Source organism: Danio rerio, chromosome 9 (genome assembly GCF_049306965.1).
Source record: "Danio rerio strain Tuebingen ecotype United States chromosome 9, GRCz12tu, whole genome shotgun sequence".
In the NCBI taxonomy this organism is placed as follows: domain Eukaryota; kingdom Metazoa; phylum Chordata; class Actinopteri; order Cypriniformes; family Danionidae; genus Danio; species Danio rerio.
Genome location: NC_133184.1, coordinates 18,897,733 through 18,917,732, shown reverse-complemented (window position 1 = coordinate 18,917,732; position 20,000 = coordinate 18,897,733). Strand labels below are relative to the sequence as shown.

The window sequence follows — 20,000 nt, the reverse complement described above, 5'->3', positions numbered from 1 at the left end:
ACCCATAACCATGAACAATAACATTTTGTTATCCAATTAGCATGATAGTACGCTAAATAATAAAAAAAAAAAAAAAAAAAATGATGGGTGAAGTACATGGCTAAAAATTCAGTGACAACATAAGATTATCTCAGAAAAGAGCTATTAAAAAATAGGCCTATTGCTCAAATAAAATATTAACGCTTAACCAGAGCTTACAAAACAGGAGAAATATTACAATATACTCATACATTCATATTAGCCTGTATGGCATAATAACCATACATATTTAATGTATGTAAGATTTAGCATAAAATAACCGCGCTGGTTGTGTTTACATAATCCTGCAATAAATTCGAATTCTTCAGTGAGAATAAACAAACGATAAAGCAATTAAACCGCTTCTGAAGGCGTTATACTCGGCCGCTTCGTTACTACAGCAGTCGCGTTTCAAATTCTACCGAGTCCCCTTCCAAGAGAGCACTGGTATGCGCGTTCGCGAACTACGTTCAAACGGCCAAATGGTATCTAGGTAGAACGCGTGCTGCGCTTTGAAACGCAGCCCTTGTGTGCTGTGGATGGGAATGTATCCCAGCATGCTTGACAGTCAGCGACATGAACAGGGAAGGATGATGAAGCTAAGATGGCAGCGCTACTAGGGGTGCTGTCTTTACGGGGTCAAGAAAAACAGCAGGAATAAACGCAGAGCACGGACGTCAGCTCGCGCATTTGAGTTATTTCACTTCGGCCAATTGAACGTGGTTGGATCGCCTGCAATCGGGGAAATAACGGTTGATTCGGCCGATCCGGCGCAGGAAGGGACGCGTATTTCGCAGTCGCAGCAGAGCGGCTAACCGTAAACGTCGTTTCAATCGGGGATACTCGGATGTAATTCGCCGGGCGTTTTGCGGGTTTGCGGAGAGGATTTATGGAGTGCGACTGGGACTTTTAGCTCTGTTGATTGACAGTGTAATCTAATATATGCGTTGTTCCCCTAAACGATGATGTGTGCTGCTGCGGCAGCGGGTGCCGGTGGAAGCGGGATTCTGTCCTCCTCATCCCACTCCATGGGGCTGGGTGTCAGGGTCATCCCCGGAGCTGGAAACGATTTCGCACCGATCGGATCAGGGATGGGCTCCTGTCCCGTTGTAGGGGCCCGCTCGGATTGTCGGAGCCGCTACCAGCTTCTTCTCTCAGGGCGAGCACTGGCGGAGCGGTACCGGAGGATTTACACCACCGCGATCAACGACAAAGAGCAGGGGCTCAACCTCGGCAGGTGGGTCTGATTTACCGGCTCGGTTCTGGACGAGAAACAGGGTGCGATGGCGTGCAGCTGGATCTGTTTGTAAACAAAACCCATTGGGTTATACATGAGCGGCTCGTTTGAGCCCAAACAGCAGTAGTTGTTAGCATGCTGCTAACTTCCTTAGCGAGATCGCATTAGCTAGCGCAGCTTAAACATTCGTTTCATTTTATCCAGGTCAACGGAAAAGCTCAGTTTGTGTCTCTTTTCATTTGTGTACCCTTTAAAAACAGCTTCGCCGCGCTGTCATAGACAGCAATGTTATTCTAAAGCTGCTTTCAAAACCAGATCGATACCTATAGCTGTTAACCAGCTGCTTTGACTCGTAGCGAAGTTGTGCTAATAGGACGTGGCTAAATGAATTTGTGATTATAGCTACACTGGCTTTAATATGTTCCACAAAAAGGAAGCCTAAAACCTAATAAATCAATTGTATTTACTTTAATACTCGCGTAAATATTGCCATACTACTGGCAAATTGTATATTTCAGCCGCCCTTAATAAATTGCATTGTTTTACCTGATTGATATTAATAACCAGCTACTTTATATTATGAAACTGTTACCAATTCAACGATATCATACATGTAGTATGGCATATTCAGAACAGCAGTCGTGTGTCTCATTAATGCGAAGGGCTGGGTTCTGTTTTGCCTGACGTCACCCTGCTGTAGAGAGAGACACACACACACACAAACTTGACTTGATTTACCTCAGGTCAATTTGTTATTTGTGATCTTACTGTACAAATCATTACAGTTTATTTTCATGTTCTTTGACAGTGTCTTAAATAGTCGTTTTCAGTTACATTTGCAGAAAGAATACATTATTTTACAAAAGTCTATTTTGCATTTTATTCAGCTATATTTAGAAATTGGAGCATTTCTTTCTTATTAATTGCATATTTATCAGATTCAATAAATAAAGCAAACTCATTAGTAAGATTTAGAGATGTCAAGTTTTTTTTTAATGTGCATGAAATCACCAAAACAATTCGTTTTTTTTTTGTTTTAAAAACAAAAAGGACTTCATGACCAGAGTTTTGTTAAAATATTTTGATATTTTACATTTTTTCTAGTATTAGATTTTGCAAAAACATTCTAATTACTGTATTGTTATTTGATTTTTCTGCTATTTAATTATCAGGATTTATGTATTTGACCAAAACATTCCTGCTTGGTTATATTCAGCTGCTAATGAAATTAAACAGTAGATTAGGATTCCTAATTTACAGTTATAAAATATTTAATGCAAAAATCAAACATTGTATTTAAGGCTTTCATAGTGTACACTGATGCCATCCACTTATGATATCACCAGCGTTGATAGCATGCAAAGTGCTCTGAACCGTTCAACGCCCCTCCCAACCTTCAGGCCCTTCATCACAAACAGCCTCTGTGCTTTCACTTTTCGCTGCAAATAATCAGCTACTGTTGTTCTATTGTTTACTGCTCTACACAAACACTTCAACACGGTTCCAACATAAGGTTCTAATATAACAGCACCTTCGCACGGCTCTTCTGCTGAAAATTAAATTAGGATCGCCCGCTGTAGGGTTTGGGCTATTTACAAATGCTCATGTTTCACATACAGTGTCATTTTACAGTGTTTAGGCATATTTAAATAGATGTAGGAAGACCAACAATTGCTTTATTGATATTTAACATTTGCTGGTTGAGCTCAAGTCACTTTACTGTAAAATACATGCTTATTAAAAATGCATGTTGAAACCACAAGTTACAAGGATGAATACATGTTCAGCTGAGCTATTAAGATATGTGACATATGACATATATAATGCCCTATCATTCACCCGGCGCAATGTGGCGGGAGGCACGACGCAGTTGTTGTGTGCTAGTTTCAACTTTGCGCAAGAGTTGTTTTGACGTTTTGCGGCATGCTGTTTAAATAGCAAATGCATTTGCGCCCATATTTGCGCCCATAGGCATTCTGGTCTAAAAAGGAAGACGTGTTGAGGCGCATTGCTGGCGTCTTGCTATTTTGAGAAACTATAATGTACTTTTCAATAGACCAGAACAAAGCCGGTCTATTGTCCAGCACAGAGCGCGTTAGTTGTGCACCTCGCTTACACATTGCTTATTACATACAAGATGTAAAGCAATACGCAAATATCTTTACATATGAAAAATAATTAAGATATTAATGATATATATATATATATATATATATATATATATATATATATATATATATATATATATATATATATATATATATATACATATATACACACACACACACACACACACACACACACAACAGATCTGTCTAGTTCTCAAATTTTATTGACTGATAGCCATGATATATTTAAGTAATATCAGCACCCGTACAGCCTCTTTACCCGTTGTGTATTACTCCACCCACATACAGCCAGCAAAAAGCAGACACTACAGATCCAAAGTTTAAAAGATGCTTGCTCAGCTGTTGAACTGTCAGCTTATGTTTTGAATCCAATGCAGAAGAAAGTAGTTCCTCATACAAAAAGGTTTTTGAGACTCTTCATGTTTGATTTAGTTTTTTAATACACAATTATGACGTATGACGTATATTAATACGTCAAACTGTTGTATAAACGCAATATCACACTCGTAGCAGTGCGATATGGCTGTATATCGGCACTGGTGAGGGCACTAAGGCACTCGGCCTGCGGCCTCGAGCCAAGGCACGCCTCTCACCAGTGCCGATATATAGCCATATCGCACTGCTACTCGTGTGATATTGCTCATATATATATATATATATATATATATATATATATATATATATTAGGGTTGTAACAATATACCGGTATGACGGTTTACCACGATTTGAACGTGCACGATTATCATACCATGAACAATTGCATATCAACGGTTTTAACCCTTAAAGACCGAGACAGCCGCCCGCGGCTAAAAATAAGTATTGCTCTTAAATGTTTTATAACTTTTGATCCGCTGATCCGATTCATACAATTCAAAGATTGGCATAAAGAAGAGAGTCTCAGCTTTCCAGTGCTGTATCACATAACATTCGCGGACTTTCAGAGGCTCCGGAATCAGTGCGGTTACGTCATCAACATTTGACAACGCTGATTTGACAAAGAAACGCTCGTCACTGTGTCTCCGGACAAATCAGACATGATACATTGATGCATTGTCCCTCCTCCATGCCCAGATTGGTTCAAGCTCGCTATATCACAACCAATAAGCATAGGTTTCGCTTTTGTTTGTGGACCAAGCTTTTTGAACAACACGGAATGAGAGATAGGCATACATTTATGCGCGGCTAAATAAAACGCAAAAAAAAAGTTTTGCATGAAATAATTCTCATACTAAGTACTTTTGCATGCACAGCAGCACAGAAACATGACAAAACAGTGACACAGCAAAGACGAACTGCTGCTCTTGCGGTTTTCAAAAGACGCAAATGAAGATGCAGCTGTTTGTCTGCATTGCAGACAACCATATCCATGCTGGCACATAAAACCTAAGGATGTTCCATATTGAATCTAGTTTCGTTATGTAACTATTTATAGTATAGTAAATATTTATATCTATTTCTTACTGAGGATTTGCACCATGTTTATTTGGACTTTATTTGGACTTTGACACATTATTTATTATTTTCTTATTTTTATTTGTTCATTGCAAGTGGTGTTGTTTATAGTAACTAAAAATATATTATTTAGAAAAAGTCAAATTTGCTTCACTGTTCTATTATTTTGTAACATTTGTAACATACCGTATATCGCGAAACCGTCAAACCGTGGTATTGTTTTAGACGATTATCATACCGTGAAAAATTCATACCGTTACAACCCTAATATATATATATATATATATAAATATATAAATATATAAAATCCTTCTTTCAGGCTTTTTATATATTTTTTTTACTAAAGAAAAGCTTAGATTTGCCCAACTGTCAGGTTTCAGACCATATAGGGCATAGCATGTGTATTTGGATATAACTCAGTTTTTTGAACGCACTTCGTTTATATTGTTCATTTATTAATTTGCTGGAAATTAGAACTGAATTTAGAAATAGTTTTGAAACAAATCTTTGCGATTAACAAACGAAATTAATGAATTATTTATAGGCTAATTGATGTCTGTGTGTACAAGGTTTCCTTATCCACGAGAGTGAAAGATAATGAGTGGCCTTATCGCTCATTCTCGCACTGTAGATGCTCTGTTTAACTGTTTCTTGCTAGTGAAACGCTCAGTTTTTCCACTTGCAAAGTCGTCATGTAAATAGCAAATGCACCATGGCGTGACGCAACTGGCTCTTAAAGGGAATGGGAGACGAGACTCTTGATTGGTTTATTCTCAAAACACACCTATAACTCATTAAGAAAACAAGCTCTTAGACCATGCGCCACGGCTCAAAGCAGATTTTTTCCATCCTTTTATTAGCAAAAGTGGATTCTATAATGCCCTGAATGCGTTTGCGCCCTGCGCTTTGCACTTTGCGCATTGATCATCAAAATAGAGCCCTAAGTGTATTACAGTGAAAGCCTGATAATACTGAGTGGGGCTGCACAATATTGTTTCAGCATCGATATCGCAATGTGCGCTTCAACAATATATGCATCACAAGATATGCAATGTTAAGTCTGAATTATAGTTTATTTATATTATAAAGTCACTTCTATGTTTAACCATAATGGAGTGACAATTTAATATTCGTGCACAAACTTTGAACATGTTTGGAGGTATAGCAAAGATTAATTATATTTAATTATTTATACAGAATTTATGCAAAACTGTAAATTTTAGACTTGTTTCTAGACCAAATATCCACATTTCAATGCAAAAACAAGATTTTTTTATTCTGTTGGCAAGTACTTTTGCTTCTTTTAAGGAAAAACTATTAATTTTGATGTAAAAACAGAACAAAATTTTTACTTGATCTAGAACAAGACAAAGCAAAATAAGAAAAGCATATTTTTTGTTGTGATTGGTCAATTTCTGTACTTGAATACTGTTAGACTCCCCAGAAAACTATCAAATACAGCTATTTAAATCTTGTGAAACTTTATTATTCATATCGCAAAATTTATTGCAGAAAAATAAAATATTGCAATGAGATTTTTTCAATATCGTGCAGCCCAAATACAGAGTATGTCATTCTCGGCTAAAACGGCAACTGTCAAATACATTTGTTAATATAAATAAAGCTAAAATATTTAATGCTGCAGTTAAATTTTAATCTGGAAATGTTGTTTGTTATCCAGATAAAATAACTGGACAGTAGAAACTGAATAAAATAAGAAAACATTTATAAAAATATCTAAACCATAACACATGATTTATAGATTTATAAATTCACTAGTTTAACCATAATAGTGACAATTTAAGGCCTGTGGCTTAGCATTTCAAGACGCTAATGTAGCAATGCATAGTAGCGTTGTTGCAGCAGGTAATTAATGAACAATTAACATAATAATAATGATAATTATGATAATGATAATAAGTCAAACCTAAAATTAAACTAAAGATAAAATGAAACGGAATATTAAAATGAAAAACGTGTGTATACAAACATAAAGCTAAACTTTGTACTCTCTATATAATTGGTGAAATATTTTCCTTTTATTGTCAGCAAAGAAATTCAGTAACAATGCTAACATTCATTGTATCGCTGAGCCCTAAAAACACTAATAAAGCAGTCCATTCACTGTGTCTTATTTATTTTGGACACTAAATTGCCAACTATTATTTGTTAACTGGCAGTTTCAGGGTGAAGGATATCTACACACTCTCAATATATCAAACTCTACAGTCTTCCAGATGAAAAAATAAGTTGTGTAAAGTGCTGACACATAGACCAATACTGAAGGAGTTTTTTTTCTTTGTTTTTATTGTGACTCTATCTCTGAACAGCATGTCAAAACAAGCAGACAGTTCTTGTCCACCTAAAGCTGCAGTATAAACCAGATTTAATAACCATTTGTATGATTTTATCTGCATTGAGCTTAATGTTAATTTGTGAATAGTGATAACTGACATGGTTCATTTTGTTTCAGGGGGAAGAAAGCTTTGAGCAAGAAGAAGCTAAAAAGGAGGCAAAAAGTCAAATCAAAAGTAAAAACAAGAACAAAGGTAAGGCTGTCAATACTGTTTACTGCTACACTTTTGTTCTCCCATTAAAACTGTGAAGTTATATAGATTAAAAGCCATCTTTGGTAGCATAATTTCCATATTTACATTAGAATTTTGAAGAAATCTGCTGGAATTTGTGTGTATTTCTTTGTTAGACATTTACATTCCTTTTACATTTCATAATTTTAAAAGCATTAACATCTTTATCATCAATGTACCTTTTATGACTTCAATTAACAATGATTGTGTTACCAGCTTCTGTTTAAATCTTTCAGCTTGGCCATTATATATAGACTGCATCTGAAATGGCTTACTACTCAGTTGGTACTCCATTTGAATTTAAATGTACTACTCTGCTGTTAGAAAGTGCATTCTATACAGTATGAATGGGTGTAGTATGAATGGAACTCTGATGTACTAAAGTTGCCATTTTGTCATCATCATATGACCTACCCGCATCAGTTATAATGCTTCAATCCCATTTATGAATTCTTTTGCGGTACATCATGGGATAGCGTAGAGTCCATCCAATGCGTAGTTCAGAATTCGGAAGCATCAAGTCATCCAGGGTACTTCTCGCATACTATTTTTAGAATTCTATGAATTCGGACATACTACACGGATTGCTTACTGTTTTTAGTGCACTATATTGTGTAAATATGTGATCTTGGATGCAGCCATCGCGTTAAACTTCTGGAAACAATGATTTTGTTTAAAGTTTTGTTTATACACTATTGTGAGGTAGTTACTGTGTGACTATAAATTTAACTACTAAATAATATAAATTCATTACATTGAATCATTCATTCGTTTTCCTTCGGCTTATTCCTTTATTTATAAGGGTAGCCAAAGCAGAATGAATCGCCAACTATTCCAGTATATGTTTTACAGTTTGGATGCCCTTTTAGCCGTAACACATACATTTATTACATGTGCTTACTTTATGGCTGGGGCTAGAATGTTGGTTATGTTTAGAGTTAGATATAAGGCTGGGCGATAAAATCGGTATCGATATTTATTGACCGTACACCATTATTAATATCGATTAAAAAAAGATTTGGTATGTAGTTTCCTTATGAAGGCTTAAGTTTTAACAAAATGTGGCTACTGAGCACTTGCCTTAGAAGTAGTGCCAATTAGCTTATAGTATAAGTTTCCAATGGAGGCGTGCAACTTGCACGGCGTGCGTATGGGAGTAAAGCACATATGTTGTGCAAGCGGTGCACATGAACTGCACACATTTTCCAGTCGCAACTAGTTAAAAAAACATCTTAAAGATAAAAAAAGATAAAGATAAAAAAAAGATAAAGATAAAAAAAGATAAAAAGATATTTACTGTTATCCGCCGTGCTGCTGTTACAGGAAAAAGAAGAAACACTGTGTTGTTTTTTTGTTTTGACTACTTTTAGATCATATAGAAATATATGTAATGTTCATTGTAGGAGGCAAAGCAAATACAATTCAGGTAGAGCGATGCAAACAACACACAAAGAATGGTGTGACTATAATTGGTCCGGGTTACAGGGGGCTTATTGAGTTCCTTATCTTTTATTCTGCTGCGTACGCATCACTTTGGTTTCTTTTCTGCTCACTGTGCGCGAAACAATAACCACCACCAACCTATGAAAGTGATTGTAAATGCAAGAAAAATGATTTGTTGAAAGTATTGTTCAGGACCAATAGTTACACGTGAATTTTGCTTAAACTAGCCCATGGTGACTACCATCATGCCTGCGCGCACACAATCCACACAGCATTTGCTGCACTCATTCTCTCCCTCTCTCACACACAAACACACACATGCAGGTATTCACTGCGCACAAGGTAATGCCGAATCAATTAAAATATCGGAAAGAAAAATACAAATATCTGACATTTCCCAGAACAGGATCTGGCAAGATTCTGCTGAAATTAAACACTGATTTATATACATTTATATATTTATAATGTCTCGCTGAGCAGCAGCTTAAAAACACTTTTTTGAAGTGTTGTGAATGAAGCGCGCTGGGACGAATGTCCGCGTGTGCCTAATAGAAACGAGGCAGTTATCAGGCACGGAGGAAAACACTCCATGGCAACACTGCTGTGACTTTCACTCACTGGGAAATGTTTCTCTGCCTGCATCAAGTCCAGCTGATGTCCCGCCCTCGAGAGCCATATACCCCACCGTGATTTGTGGGTTCGGTCAGCTCCACACACAAAACTGTAAAGTGCTATACATATCAAACTTGCGGGCCGCACTAAGATTAAGCTTTCAAATTAAAGGGGGGTAAATTAAATTAAATAAAATTTTTAAATTAAAGTTTTATTTAATTAATTGTAAGTTTGAGACCCCTGCTTTAACACTTATGTTTATTTTATTATGAGATCAGATATTTAGTTTAAATATTTTTGTTTTTGACTATTAAAATTATTTGCCTTAGTAATGTGGGTAAATTAAATTAAATTAGTTAAAAAATCCTGACATTCCTAAATGTATTGTTAAAAATATTCAATAATTATCAATATCGAATGATATGAAACATAATATCATGATTTTTTTTTTGCAATATCGCTCAGCCCTAGATATATGTAATTAATCATAATTCATTGTAATTACTATAGTAAGTGCATGGAACATGTGTAACTACATCACCTTGAAGTTTCTGCTAAAGTCTCTTCCATGAAGATCTATTCACACTAGCTGTTCGTATGGATATTTATTATCTTATTGCTTGTAAGCTGCTTTTAGTCGTCATTTGCGAAGATACCAGTAAACACTCGCACACATGGTGGAGATTGCGAGAGTGGCGAGGTCACGATTGGCTGTTGCTTGGCGACCCATGTGTTGCAGGTTACCATGGCAACAGCTTCCTCCATCTCCTGCACTGAGCACCTATGGTGTGCCTTGCAGCAGGGTTCGTCTCTCTATGTCTGCAGCATTTACCAGTGCTCAGAAAACAGGCACAGACCCAAAATGTCTCCTATTGGATGTTGCGTATTGTCATCGCATTCCCCAAAGCATATGTGGGGGTTAATGCCTGATTGTGTTTGGATATCCTTTCCCAGGCACTTTCTTTTCCCCGGTGGATGTGAGTGCTTCACAGGCAGGGGTAAGAGAGAATAATGTGATTGTAGAAAGTGGAGAGGGGAATATGCAGAAATAATCTTCCAGCCTAAAACCCAGCTGGCTAAGGAGGAAAAAGCTCACATCTATTTCGCCTTCTCTGCCTCAGCCTCCTTAAAAGGAGCTCGGTGCCTTTGTTTGCACACAAACAGATGGGTGGAGTTTCTCCAGCAGGGAGGGCTTGTCTGTCAATGTTGATGCGCTTCAGTTTGCTTTTGTTTGACGGATCAGAATGACTTTGATTTCTTTTCTGATATAGTACCAGACAGCTTCGTGATACTGATGGTCACTGTTTGTGCAGTGAAATGACATTAGCAAAATCATTCCAATATGCGGAGTTCCCACTGGTCATGGCATTTCTTGAATAGCATGGAGAACTTTTTATGGAAATAGGCTCATTTTACAAGTCACCTATCCTTTTTGAATCCATTCAACTGATCTCTGCATCTGGTGGGAGAACTTTTAGCTTAGCTTAGCTTTGCTTAGCTTAGCATGAATCGAGTTAGACCAGTAGCATCTGATATTTCTCCTAATTAAAGCTTGATTCTTCTGTAGTTATAACATGTGCTTAGACCAGCGTATTGATCAAGGAACTTTGCTGTCGTATCATGGGGCACAGCACTTGAAAATAGCCCTCATCTAGGTAACTAGGTAACCCTGCAGCAGCAAAGTGCCCTGATTATTATGCCGGAATGAGAGTGTACATCCTAGACATAGCAACCTAGGAAATAGCAACTTTTTTCTGTGGTTCTTAGAACACAATGTCACTACAGAGAGTCAAGCTTTAAATAGGATTTCTTTTTACTTTTTTGAGGGAGATGCTAATAGTCTAATCCAATTAAATGATTTATGCTAAGCTAACCTTAAGAAATCAACTGAATGGGTTCAAAACTGTTAAAGATATTACAATTTTTACTTTTGATTAATCAAAATGTAATTTTTCATAAATTTTTCATCAACTTAGTCCCTTATTTATCTGGAGTTGCCACAGCGGAATGAACCGCCAACTATTCCGGCACATGTTTTACACAGTTTAGTTACACTTTATTTTAAGGTGACAGTTAGTGTATGACTATTCATATAACTACTTAATAATATAAATTAGTTTCATTCATTCATTCATTTTCCTTAGACTTATTTCTTTGTTTGTCAGGAGTCGCCACAGTGGAATGAACCGCCAACTACTATGGCAAATGTTTTTCGCAGTGGATGTCCTTCCATCCGCAACCCATAACTTCATTACAAGAGCTCACTATATGGCAGGGGCTACTAATAGCCTTGTGGGCAGTGTACTGACATACAACACCATTGCTCTTTGGGCTTCCTGAGTTTGAGTCCCAGTTTGCAGACTTTTCCCTATCCAATCTCAGTCCTTTCTCTTTAACTGTGTTTTCTCTTCACGTATTGTCATATCCCAATAGCAAAAATGCCAAATGAATAAAAAAAAAACACACACACAACTGTGTGAGGCGGCAACTGGCTGAGACATTAAACATTTAATAAAGAAATCAACAGAAACAACTGCCACTGAAAAAGAACCCAAAACCAAAATATAAAATGTCCCATGCTTTGCACTCTCTCGTTTTTCTTTGTGATCACTTCTTCTAGAGCTCTTATGAAGGAACAGTCATCAGCGGCCGTGCCACTGGCCTCACTCCTCTCCTATTGGCTCTCAGACATGCCCACTTGTAGGGCTGGGCGGTAAATCGGGTTCTGGGGATATATCGATATGAATCACCAAAGGGATGCGGAATTATCCAATATCTGTCATATTAATTTGGTTTGAGGCCACATGTGCGCATTCTGCCCAAAATCGAGGTAGCACGTGAGCTCTACTTGCACAAATGTGTGCATGCGCAAATGAATGATTCACTCCATGAGTCATACAAAAAATTTGTTCAAAATAAACGAATCGTTCAAGAATGACCCTTCACTGACGCGAGGAGGAATATGCAGTGCCGGTGTTGTATTGAAATCCCCAGACAAATCTGACTCCGCCTCACTTGCATGCACGTCACACGGTGCCTGCAGCTGTCACTCACAATGGTTTATTAGAAAACCTTTTATCAATCATTTCTTCCGCAATTGACAGCAACAATGAACATAGAAGACTTGTCAAATTGACATGCAGCACCTGAATGTGTTCACAACAATTAAAAATGCCGAAATGGAACAAATTTTTACCACATTTCCAAAGTGAAACCACCTCATATTCACTGATTGAAAGTTTAATATTTATTACATGATGGTCTTTTCTTTACATTTACGTTATAACACGTTTAGCTCTGTTATAATGACTGTTTACATTTATATGCTTAACTAGCATATCATTACAGTACTCATTTTCATTACTTTTCATATCTATTGTCTATTCGTTTTCATATCCTTATTTAATATTTTATAAAACAAGTTTAGACAAAACAAAACAAAAGAAAAAGAAAAGGATTTTTTACATGGAGTGAAAGACTTATCTTTAGATATCTTTGGTATGTGCACTGTTTAATAATTGTGCACAATACATGTAAATGTGTAACTAAAAAACATATACAGCTGATTTAATTGTTTGTAAATCACACATCTGTGGTATACAAGATTATTTATAACAACACTTGTAAGTAATTGTGACATAAAATACTGTGTGTTTCATATTTACATTTATTGTGGTTCTTTTCTATCCTACAATACTTTTTGTTGTGTTACTATTTAAGTGTGTTCCTTTTTTTTGCTCTGACAATGTAGCTATGTTTTCTGTGGTTATGTTTACTTTGTTATTTGCACGACAGTACAGTAGTGCAATGTATACTGTTAAGCAGGAAAAAAACCTGTACTGTATTTATTCATGAAAGATTTTGTTTATAATTTAAAATGTGCAGCTTATCGTTTTAAGCAGGAGAAAAATCTGTACTGTATTTTATTTATCAAAAAGTTTGTGCAGTTGTTATTTTTTGTGCAGCTGTTTATTTGTAAAAAGGGAGGGAAACCCCTGTGTTTGAATTATATTTTGTTTTAAAAAGGCTTTAACTCTCAAGTAACCATTCATGGAAAAATACCGGTTATGCATCACATAGCATCATTCCTCCAAAAAATACAGAGATTTGATTTTTTGCCCATATTGCCCAGCCCTACCCCCTTGTGACAATGATCATATCTTAGGCTGTTCCATGTACCTTTGGCATCAACATACCTACGCTGATTTGGTGCATACCGGTTACATGGGTAATATGGCACAGGGTTTCAGTATCCAACCCTAACCATTCTGCTCAGTGGAAACGAGGCATACACTGAAATTATTTACCTTTGACATTTCAGACTGCTGGGGTGGGACTTATGGGTAAATTGTACTTAGTATGACTCATGTACCATTGAACAGACGACTGGCTTTCATATTCTAAATACAACCTTCAAGCCCCTCTGCGTTTTATTTAGCTGGGGTCGTGCACCATGCTTTGCCACTTGTTACAGCTATAAGAAACCCATTGTCACCTGCAGGCTGGAATCACTGACACTGCAGCACAGGTTCAATTCACACATTGTGTTACATGGTATGATTGATTTCTACCACTGAGCTATGTATTATTGTCTCCCCCTTTGCTGACATTGTCGTAAATTTCAGGCAAATGTTATTCGCCGCAGACGTAAATAGATCATATTTTGTTCACGCAGCTGGTTCCTAAAGAACAAGTGTGTAATACTGTTTATAAAAAAGAAGGAAAATGTATTTTCAGAATTTGTAACGATGATGCTGCATTCACACCAGACGCGGATAAAGTGCTTCTGATTTTCATGTTACAATACAAACAGAAATAAACATTCTGTGGTGCGAAGACACGATTTGCGTGAATGAAGCGGTGTGAGTTGGAAAATCTAATCTTTAACAGAGATTCGCGCCTCGTTAACCAATCAGGAGCTTGCTCTTGTAGGGGGGTGATTATGACATAGTGCCTATTGTTGGTGTCCCGAGGGGAAATCCTCCTGCTGACACCGGACAACAATTCATCAAACTGGGCTGGACTCAGTCGTAAGCACCAATTAAAGCTTCCATCATCCAGGTATACTTTCTGGAGGAGTTGATGAACTCAGAGAGCTGGGTGCACCTCTGAATGGATCAAGTGGACTCGACACGACAGGGCTCAAATTTACTTTTTTACTTGGTAGCACCAGTGAAAGGAAAAAAGAATTTAGGAGCACCAGAATAAATTTAGCAGCACCCACCAAAAATGAATGAGCACCGTTGCAAATTGTATATTAAGGGATTTATTGTATTTTAAAACAACATCAATTAGGACTAACGAAAACCAGAAACAACTATCTAACTAATGCTAAGATGACATTGATATTTGTGTGCAATAATTCCAAAATGTATGTCTAATAATTATAGAATATTAATGATGATGAAAATGACAATAATAATAACAATGAATTAAATTTCTCATTGTGATGCTGCCTTGAATGTGCTTGAATGCAAGTTCATGCTATACAAAGTCTGTTACTTTATGAAAAAAAAAAGTATGGTTTGCATCAAACAAAAATGAAGCTTTGCAATAAGAATTTATTATTTTGCACTATTTTTATATGCATGTCAATTTACTGCATGTCAACTTCTATCACACTTTAAAAGTTTTGATTTCGGTTTGTGTCATTTTAAATGCCCAGTCTCGTTATGACCTGATCTTCATTTTTCTATGTTTGTGGAAAGAAGGCGAGTCAGCTGCACCAATTTATGAGCAGGCAGAGCAGGATTCTCGCGATGACCACCGGTGCAATACTGCTCTTTGTTATGAGCCACAGTTTCAGTGTAAACTTGGTAAAGGCGAGCTTCTTTGACGATGATTTGTAAAGTATTAGATTTTACATTTAGCGGACATTTGCGCTGAACACGCAGTGAATGCAACGCATTGAGATTGGGGCACCTTCTCCGAAAACAATCGATTGATCTCGGCTGGTGGATCAACATTCACCACAAGTCATTATCACTCTCTCATCTGCGAAATTATTTGTAACTTTAGGTGGGGTTTGCCACCTGTGTACTTTTCACTCTTCAGCAGGTAACAAAAGCTCCCTGTCATCTGACAGCTGAAAGCCTTGAATGATTGACAGAGCGATTGAAGAGGGATTCAGCACATTTTAGAAAAAATCAAAACAGGTCGTACTACAACCATTAGATGCAGTCGCACAAATTCTTACAAATATATTATGAGGTCGCATAGATTAAACTTCGCAGTTGCGAGCCCTGCACGACGCTAAATGAATCTTCACTGTTTTTCAGCCTTCCTAAAGCACATGACTACAGTCAATGAATGAAGCTACAATGAATTGCAATCAAGCTAGAGTCACTAGACAAACAGAAACCCTGCCCATGACACAAATCTGCATCTATTGTGAAGTGAATTTGACGCAGGAATGAAGTGAATGTTCGTGTGTCTATTTATGTGCGAATATCTTGATTTATTGATGTTTGCCGGGTCTGGTGTGAGCACGCATGACTGTTTTTTTTTATTGTGTTAATAACAAAAGGGATACTTGACTCTAAAATAAATATTTTCACCAAGTTTACTTGGATTTAAGTGGTTCCAAACATTTATAAGTGTCTTTTTTTTGGTTGAAACAAAATAAGATATTTTGAATTATGTTGGAAACCAGACACCGTTGACATCCATAGTAGGATTGAGTTTAGGAATGCAACGATTATAGATTTTGGTTGTACAATTATAGTCTGAGGAATAATCATGATTTCACGGTTATAACAAATCACGATTATTATGCAATCATTTCTTTTAAAACACTACTAGTTTAGTAAAATCACATGAAAACTCTTCAGATTTTAAAGTGTTCTTTATTGCGGCTCAGTAACTAATGCAGCACAAAATAATAATAAAACAAACAATAGTTTATTTGTTTTTGGACTTAAAATTGAGTAAAGTTTTTTTTAGCATTAAAACATAAGTCTTAATTTTACACTGAAGCTAAATGACAGAACAATAAATAAACAAAAAAAATAAGAATAAAAAAATTGTAAATCTAAGCTACATAAGTATGTCTTAAAAAGAACAAATATAATTAAAGGCTGCTGAACCTCTGTCTGAAAGCCATGTTTAATAACTATATTACAAAATTGTTTGACATTTTCATTTTGTATTTTTTTTCTTATTGGAATAGAAATGTGTTTATTCCATACAAAGTATGAAACAGAATGGTCCATTTCTTGTCACATGACTTGCAGGGCATTGGCAGAATTCTTTCAACTAGATGTGCTTGGAAAATGTGAGCCTGTCGATCCTAATATGTGCGTGCAAGCCGCACACCTCCAATAACGAACTAGCAAGCATAAAGACGCAATATGTAAACCATCCTTAGTTAATAGCATCAGCCATAGCTAATCCAGTGTGCGTACATATCAGCCTTGATGTACAAGCTTGTAACTTTAAACTTGCTCACAGCTGGTGTGACTTTGTTTATTTGCTGTAGTTTTGTTCTGTGCAGAAACATGGTTTTGTAAAGCCTTTACGATTAATTAACTGTTTCGAATTAAAGCGAGGTTATTAGTGAAATTGGTTAATCCTTGCATCCCTAATTGAGTTCAATAGTAGAAAACAGTTAATGCGGATGTCAATGACTACCGGTTTCCAAAATTTGTCAATATCTACTTTTTAAGTTCAATAAGAAAAGAAACTCAAAAAGGTTTGACAGAATTGTAATTTTTGTGTGAATTTGTTTAGGTCACATGTCTGCCGAAGCATTTTTATGCTGCAGAAATATCAGCTAAGTTTTTTTTTTTTTTGCAGTTGTCATGGACTTAAAAACATCGGTTGCAAGGCAAAGCACTGAGCTAACAATTTACACTTATTGCTGAGTGCTCGTCATTTTTTTAACGATTTAACAGTTGGAGAAGCACTCGCAGGTGAGCGTTATTTAAAACAGCACTCACATTTTTACAAATATTTTCCAATGTAGTTTGGCTGTAAAAGATTTAAAAGCACCACAGAGCTGCAACACCATATATTCCTTTTCTTTTTTTGTCAGTGTTGTCGTTGTTGAACCAGTTTGCCAATACATTTTGCTATTGTGAGAAAATGGAATGGTTTGTCCTCTGAAAACAGCATCATTGAACAGCATGAGGATTTTCCCTTTTATCACAGGAAACCACAATTGATGTGCTCATTTAAAACATCCCTTCCTTTCTCATATACTAGACTTTGTTGTTAGATTTTTCTTTCTTTATTCTGCATTCTTTCATTGTACAGGAACTTCTCCGTTTCTTGCATTGCTCAATTATGGCTTTGTTAAAGGTTGTTCCTCCAAGTGCTTGTTATGTCCCTTGGTTCCTTTCTTAATATGTGGTTGACTGGATTGTTATCGAATGAACTGAAATGTCAGTGGAGTCTGAGGAAGAAGCAGACGAACTCCTACTTTGTGAGCACAGTACGTTTCTTGGTAGATTTTAGGGCTGCATTCCTGAGAAAGTATAAAATAAATAATAATAAACATAATTATAATGTGATATTCTACAAGATCAGTGTGTGAACATAACTGCAAATATTTTATTTTTAATAATAATAATACAGTTTTAAGTAATAAATAAAGAAAATCTTATAATTTTTTAAGTTTTACCAGCACAGTTCTACTCAAAAGTTTTGATTTTTAATTAAATAAATTGTTTTGAACAAAAGAAACTTGCCATCAGTCACTTTGAGAGTAACAATATTGGTAAATGATTACAGATATGCTCACTAAATACAAACCTTACAGATTACTCAGATCATTATGATTAATTAAATTAAAATTCCAAGAGATCAGTCAAAGCAGGGTAAATCTACCTTCAGCTACTATGCTTCCCGCTGCAGGAATCAGCTTTCAAAAATGATCAGATGTGGTCCAATATTATGCACATTCCAATCAAGATTTAAAACGCATCTGTTAAACTGTGCCTTTACAGACTGAGCGTTCAAGTCCAGCTCCATGTTGAGATAAGAGATACTCTGCACAGAGGAGAGCTTGCTCTACTCTCCATTGACTTGAAACCCCAACAGGTCAAGGTGTTAGAGCACCCTGTCCCTGTGGATAATCAATTGATCCCGAGACTGAGTTGAAATAAGTCAGTCATCAAGATAATTGCGAATGCAGCTGGCCCTCAAACATCAACCAAAGCCAAAGGAACGGTCTGTGACGAGGGAGAATAGAGACATGGAAATACGTGTCCTTCAGGTCTATATCTGCAAACCAGTCTTCTGGACGGATGCACGGATGCATTTCTGCACAAGCATTTTTAACGGCATTTTGTGCAGATAGCTGTTTAGAATGCGCAGATCCAGGATTGGAGGTAGCCCACTACTCTTTTTGGGTAGCCAAAATAAAAACTGTGAAGACAGAGCTGGCTGTGGAATTCACCGCATTTAAATGAAAGCCCTTAGAAAAACTTAGAAGGCTTTCTGGCAAACTGAATCGCATAGCCAAGTCTAATTGTCCAAATGAGCCATCTTGATGTGCTTAGCTGTGCTAACAAGGCTGACATAACCAATTCGAGCAGTCTTTCGAACCCAGTGGTAGATGACCTGACCCATCGCGTTGGTCTGCTCTTTCACCACAAAGAACTACTGGGTAAAGTTCCTGATGAGGTTGCCAAATGCGCCCACCTGATATGTGGGTGCATCAAGAAAGCGAGCTTTGTCGCCATCACACATATCCACCAAGGTATGCCAGAGGTGGCATTTCGGGACCACAAGTGGGTCCATCGTTCTCCCCAGGGCATGAACGGCCAACTTGGTGGTCATAAGAGTGTAGTAAACCGTGCAGAGCTCATGCATTGTGCCTGGGGAGAAACCACCATCTTGCACCGCAGCCAGCACATCCGTTTAGTAGCACTGGTTGGTGGCGGTAGTGTGGAGAGTGTAAGCTCTGACCTTAAGTGATGCAGATAGCTTACATGCTTTGGATGGGGTTTTTGGCTTATCCCTTCAGGCAGTGGTGCTTTCCGTGCAAAGATTAACCGCAATGGCAAACTCTACCTGCGGGATAGCTTCATAGCCCCTGGCCCACCATCCAGGGTGGTAAGGGCAGAAGTGCTCAACGATCAGGCAGAGAAGTTACCCTCCACATCTGTGTGAGCTCTCTGTGCACCTCCAAAAAGAAAGAAACAGGACCCTGGAGGGTTTGCCTCCTCTGTTTATGAGCTGCCACTTAGAACTGCCTACACTTCCTGGACCTCCAGACATGCGGCACAGCTGTCATGCCCATCATCCGGTGCTAAGCAACCAACGCATCCCGAAACGTATATCGGTACGAAATCTTGAATAAGACGCATTTTCTGACTGTCTTCCCCTCTTAAAGAAACTGCTTCTTTTATTCTGCTCTTATACACACCCAGTGAAATTCCAGGGCACAGGAGAACCTCCCAGCTCGTTCACCATCTAATGTGTTGTTCATGCACTGGATGCGAAACTGGATGCGAGAGCAGCGTGTGTCTCTCTCTTTAGTGCATTGGATCTAAAGCGAGGTCTGACAAAAGCTCCTCT

At 37.3% G+C, this 20,000-nt stretch overlaps 1 protein-coding gene across 50 annotated transcripts in view; it reads left to right on the top strand.

Moving 5' to 3' along the window:
• The first annotated feature begins 581 nt into the window (after positions 1-581).
• Positions 582-20,000, top strand: part of mycbp2 (MYC binding protein 2) — a 243,579-nt gene continuing 224,160 nt past the window's right edge. For all 50 annotated transcript variants that reach the window (NM_001012247.2, XM_073911709.1, XM_073911708.1 and 47 more), the window contains 2 exon segments: positions 582-1,255; positions 7,310-7,385. In NM_001012247.2, the coding sequence (NP_001012247.2) occupies positions 981-1,255; positions 7,310-7,385 (351 nt within the window). In that variant the 5' untranslated portion in view covers positions 582-980.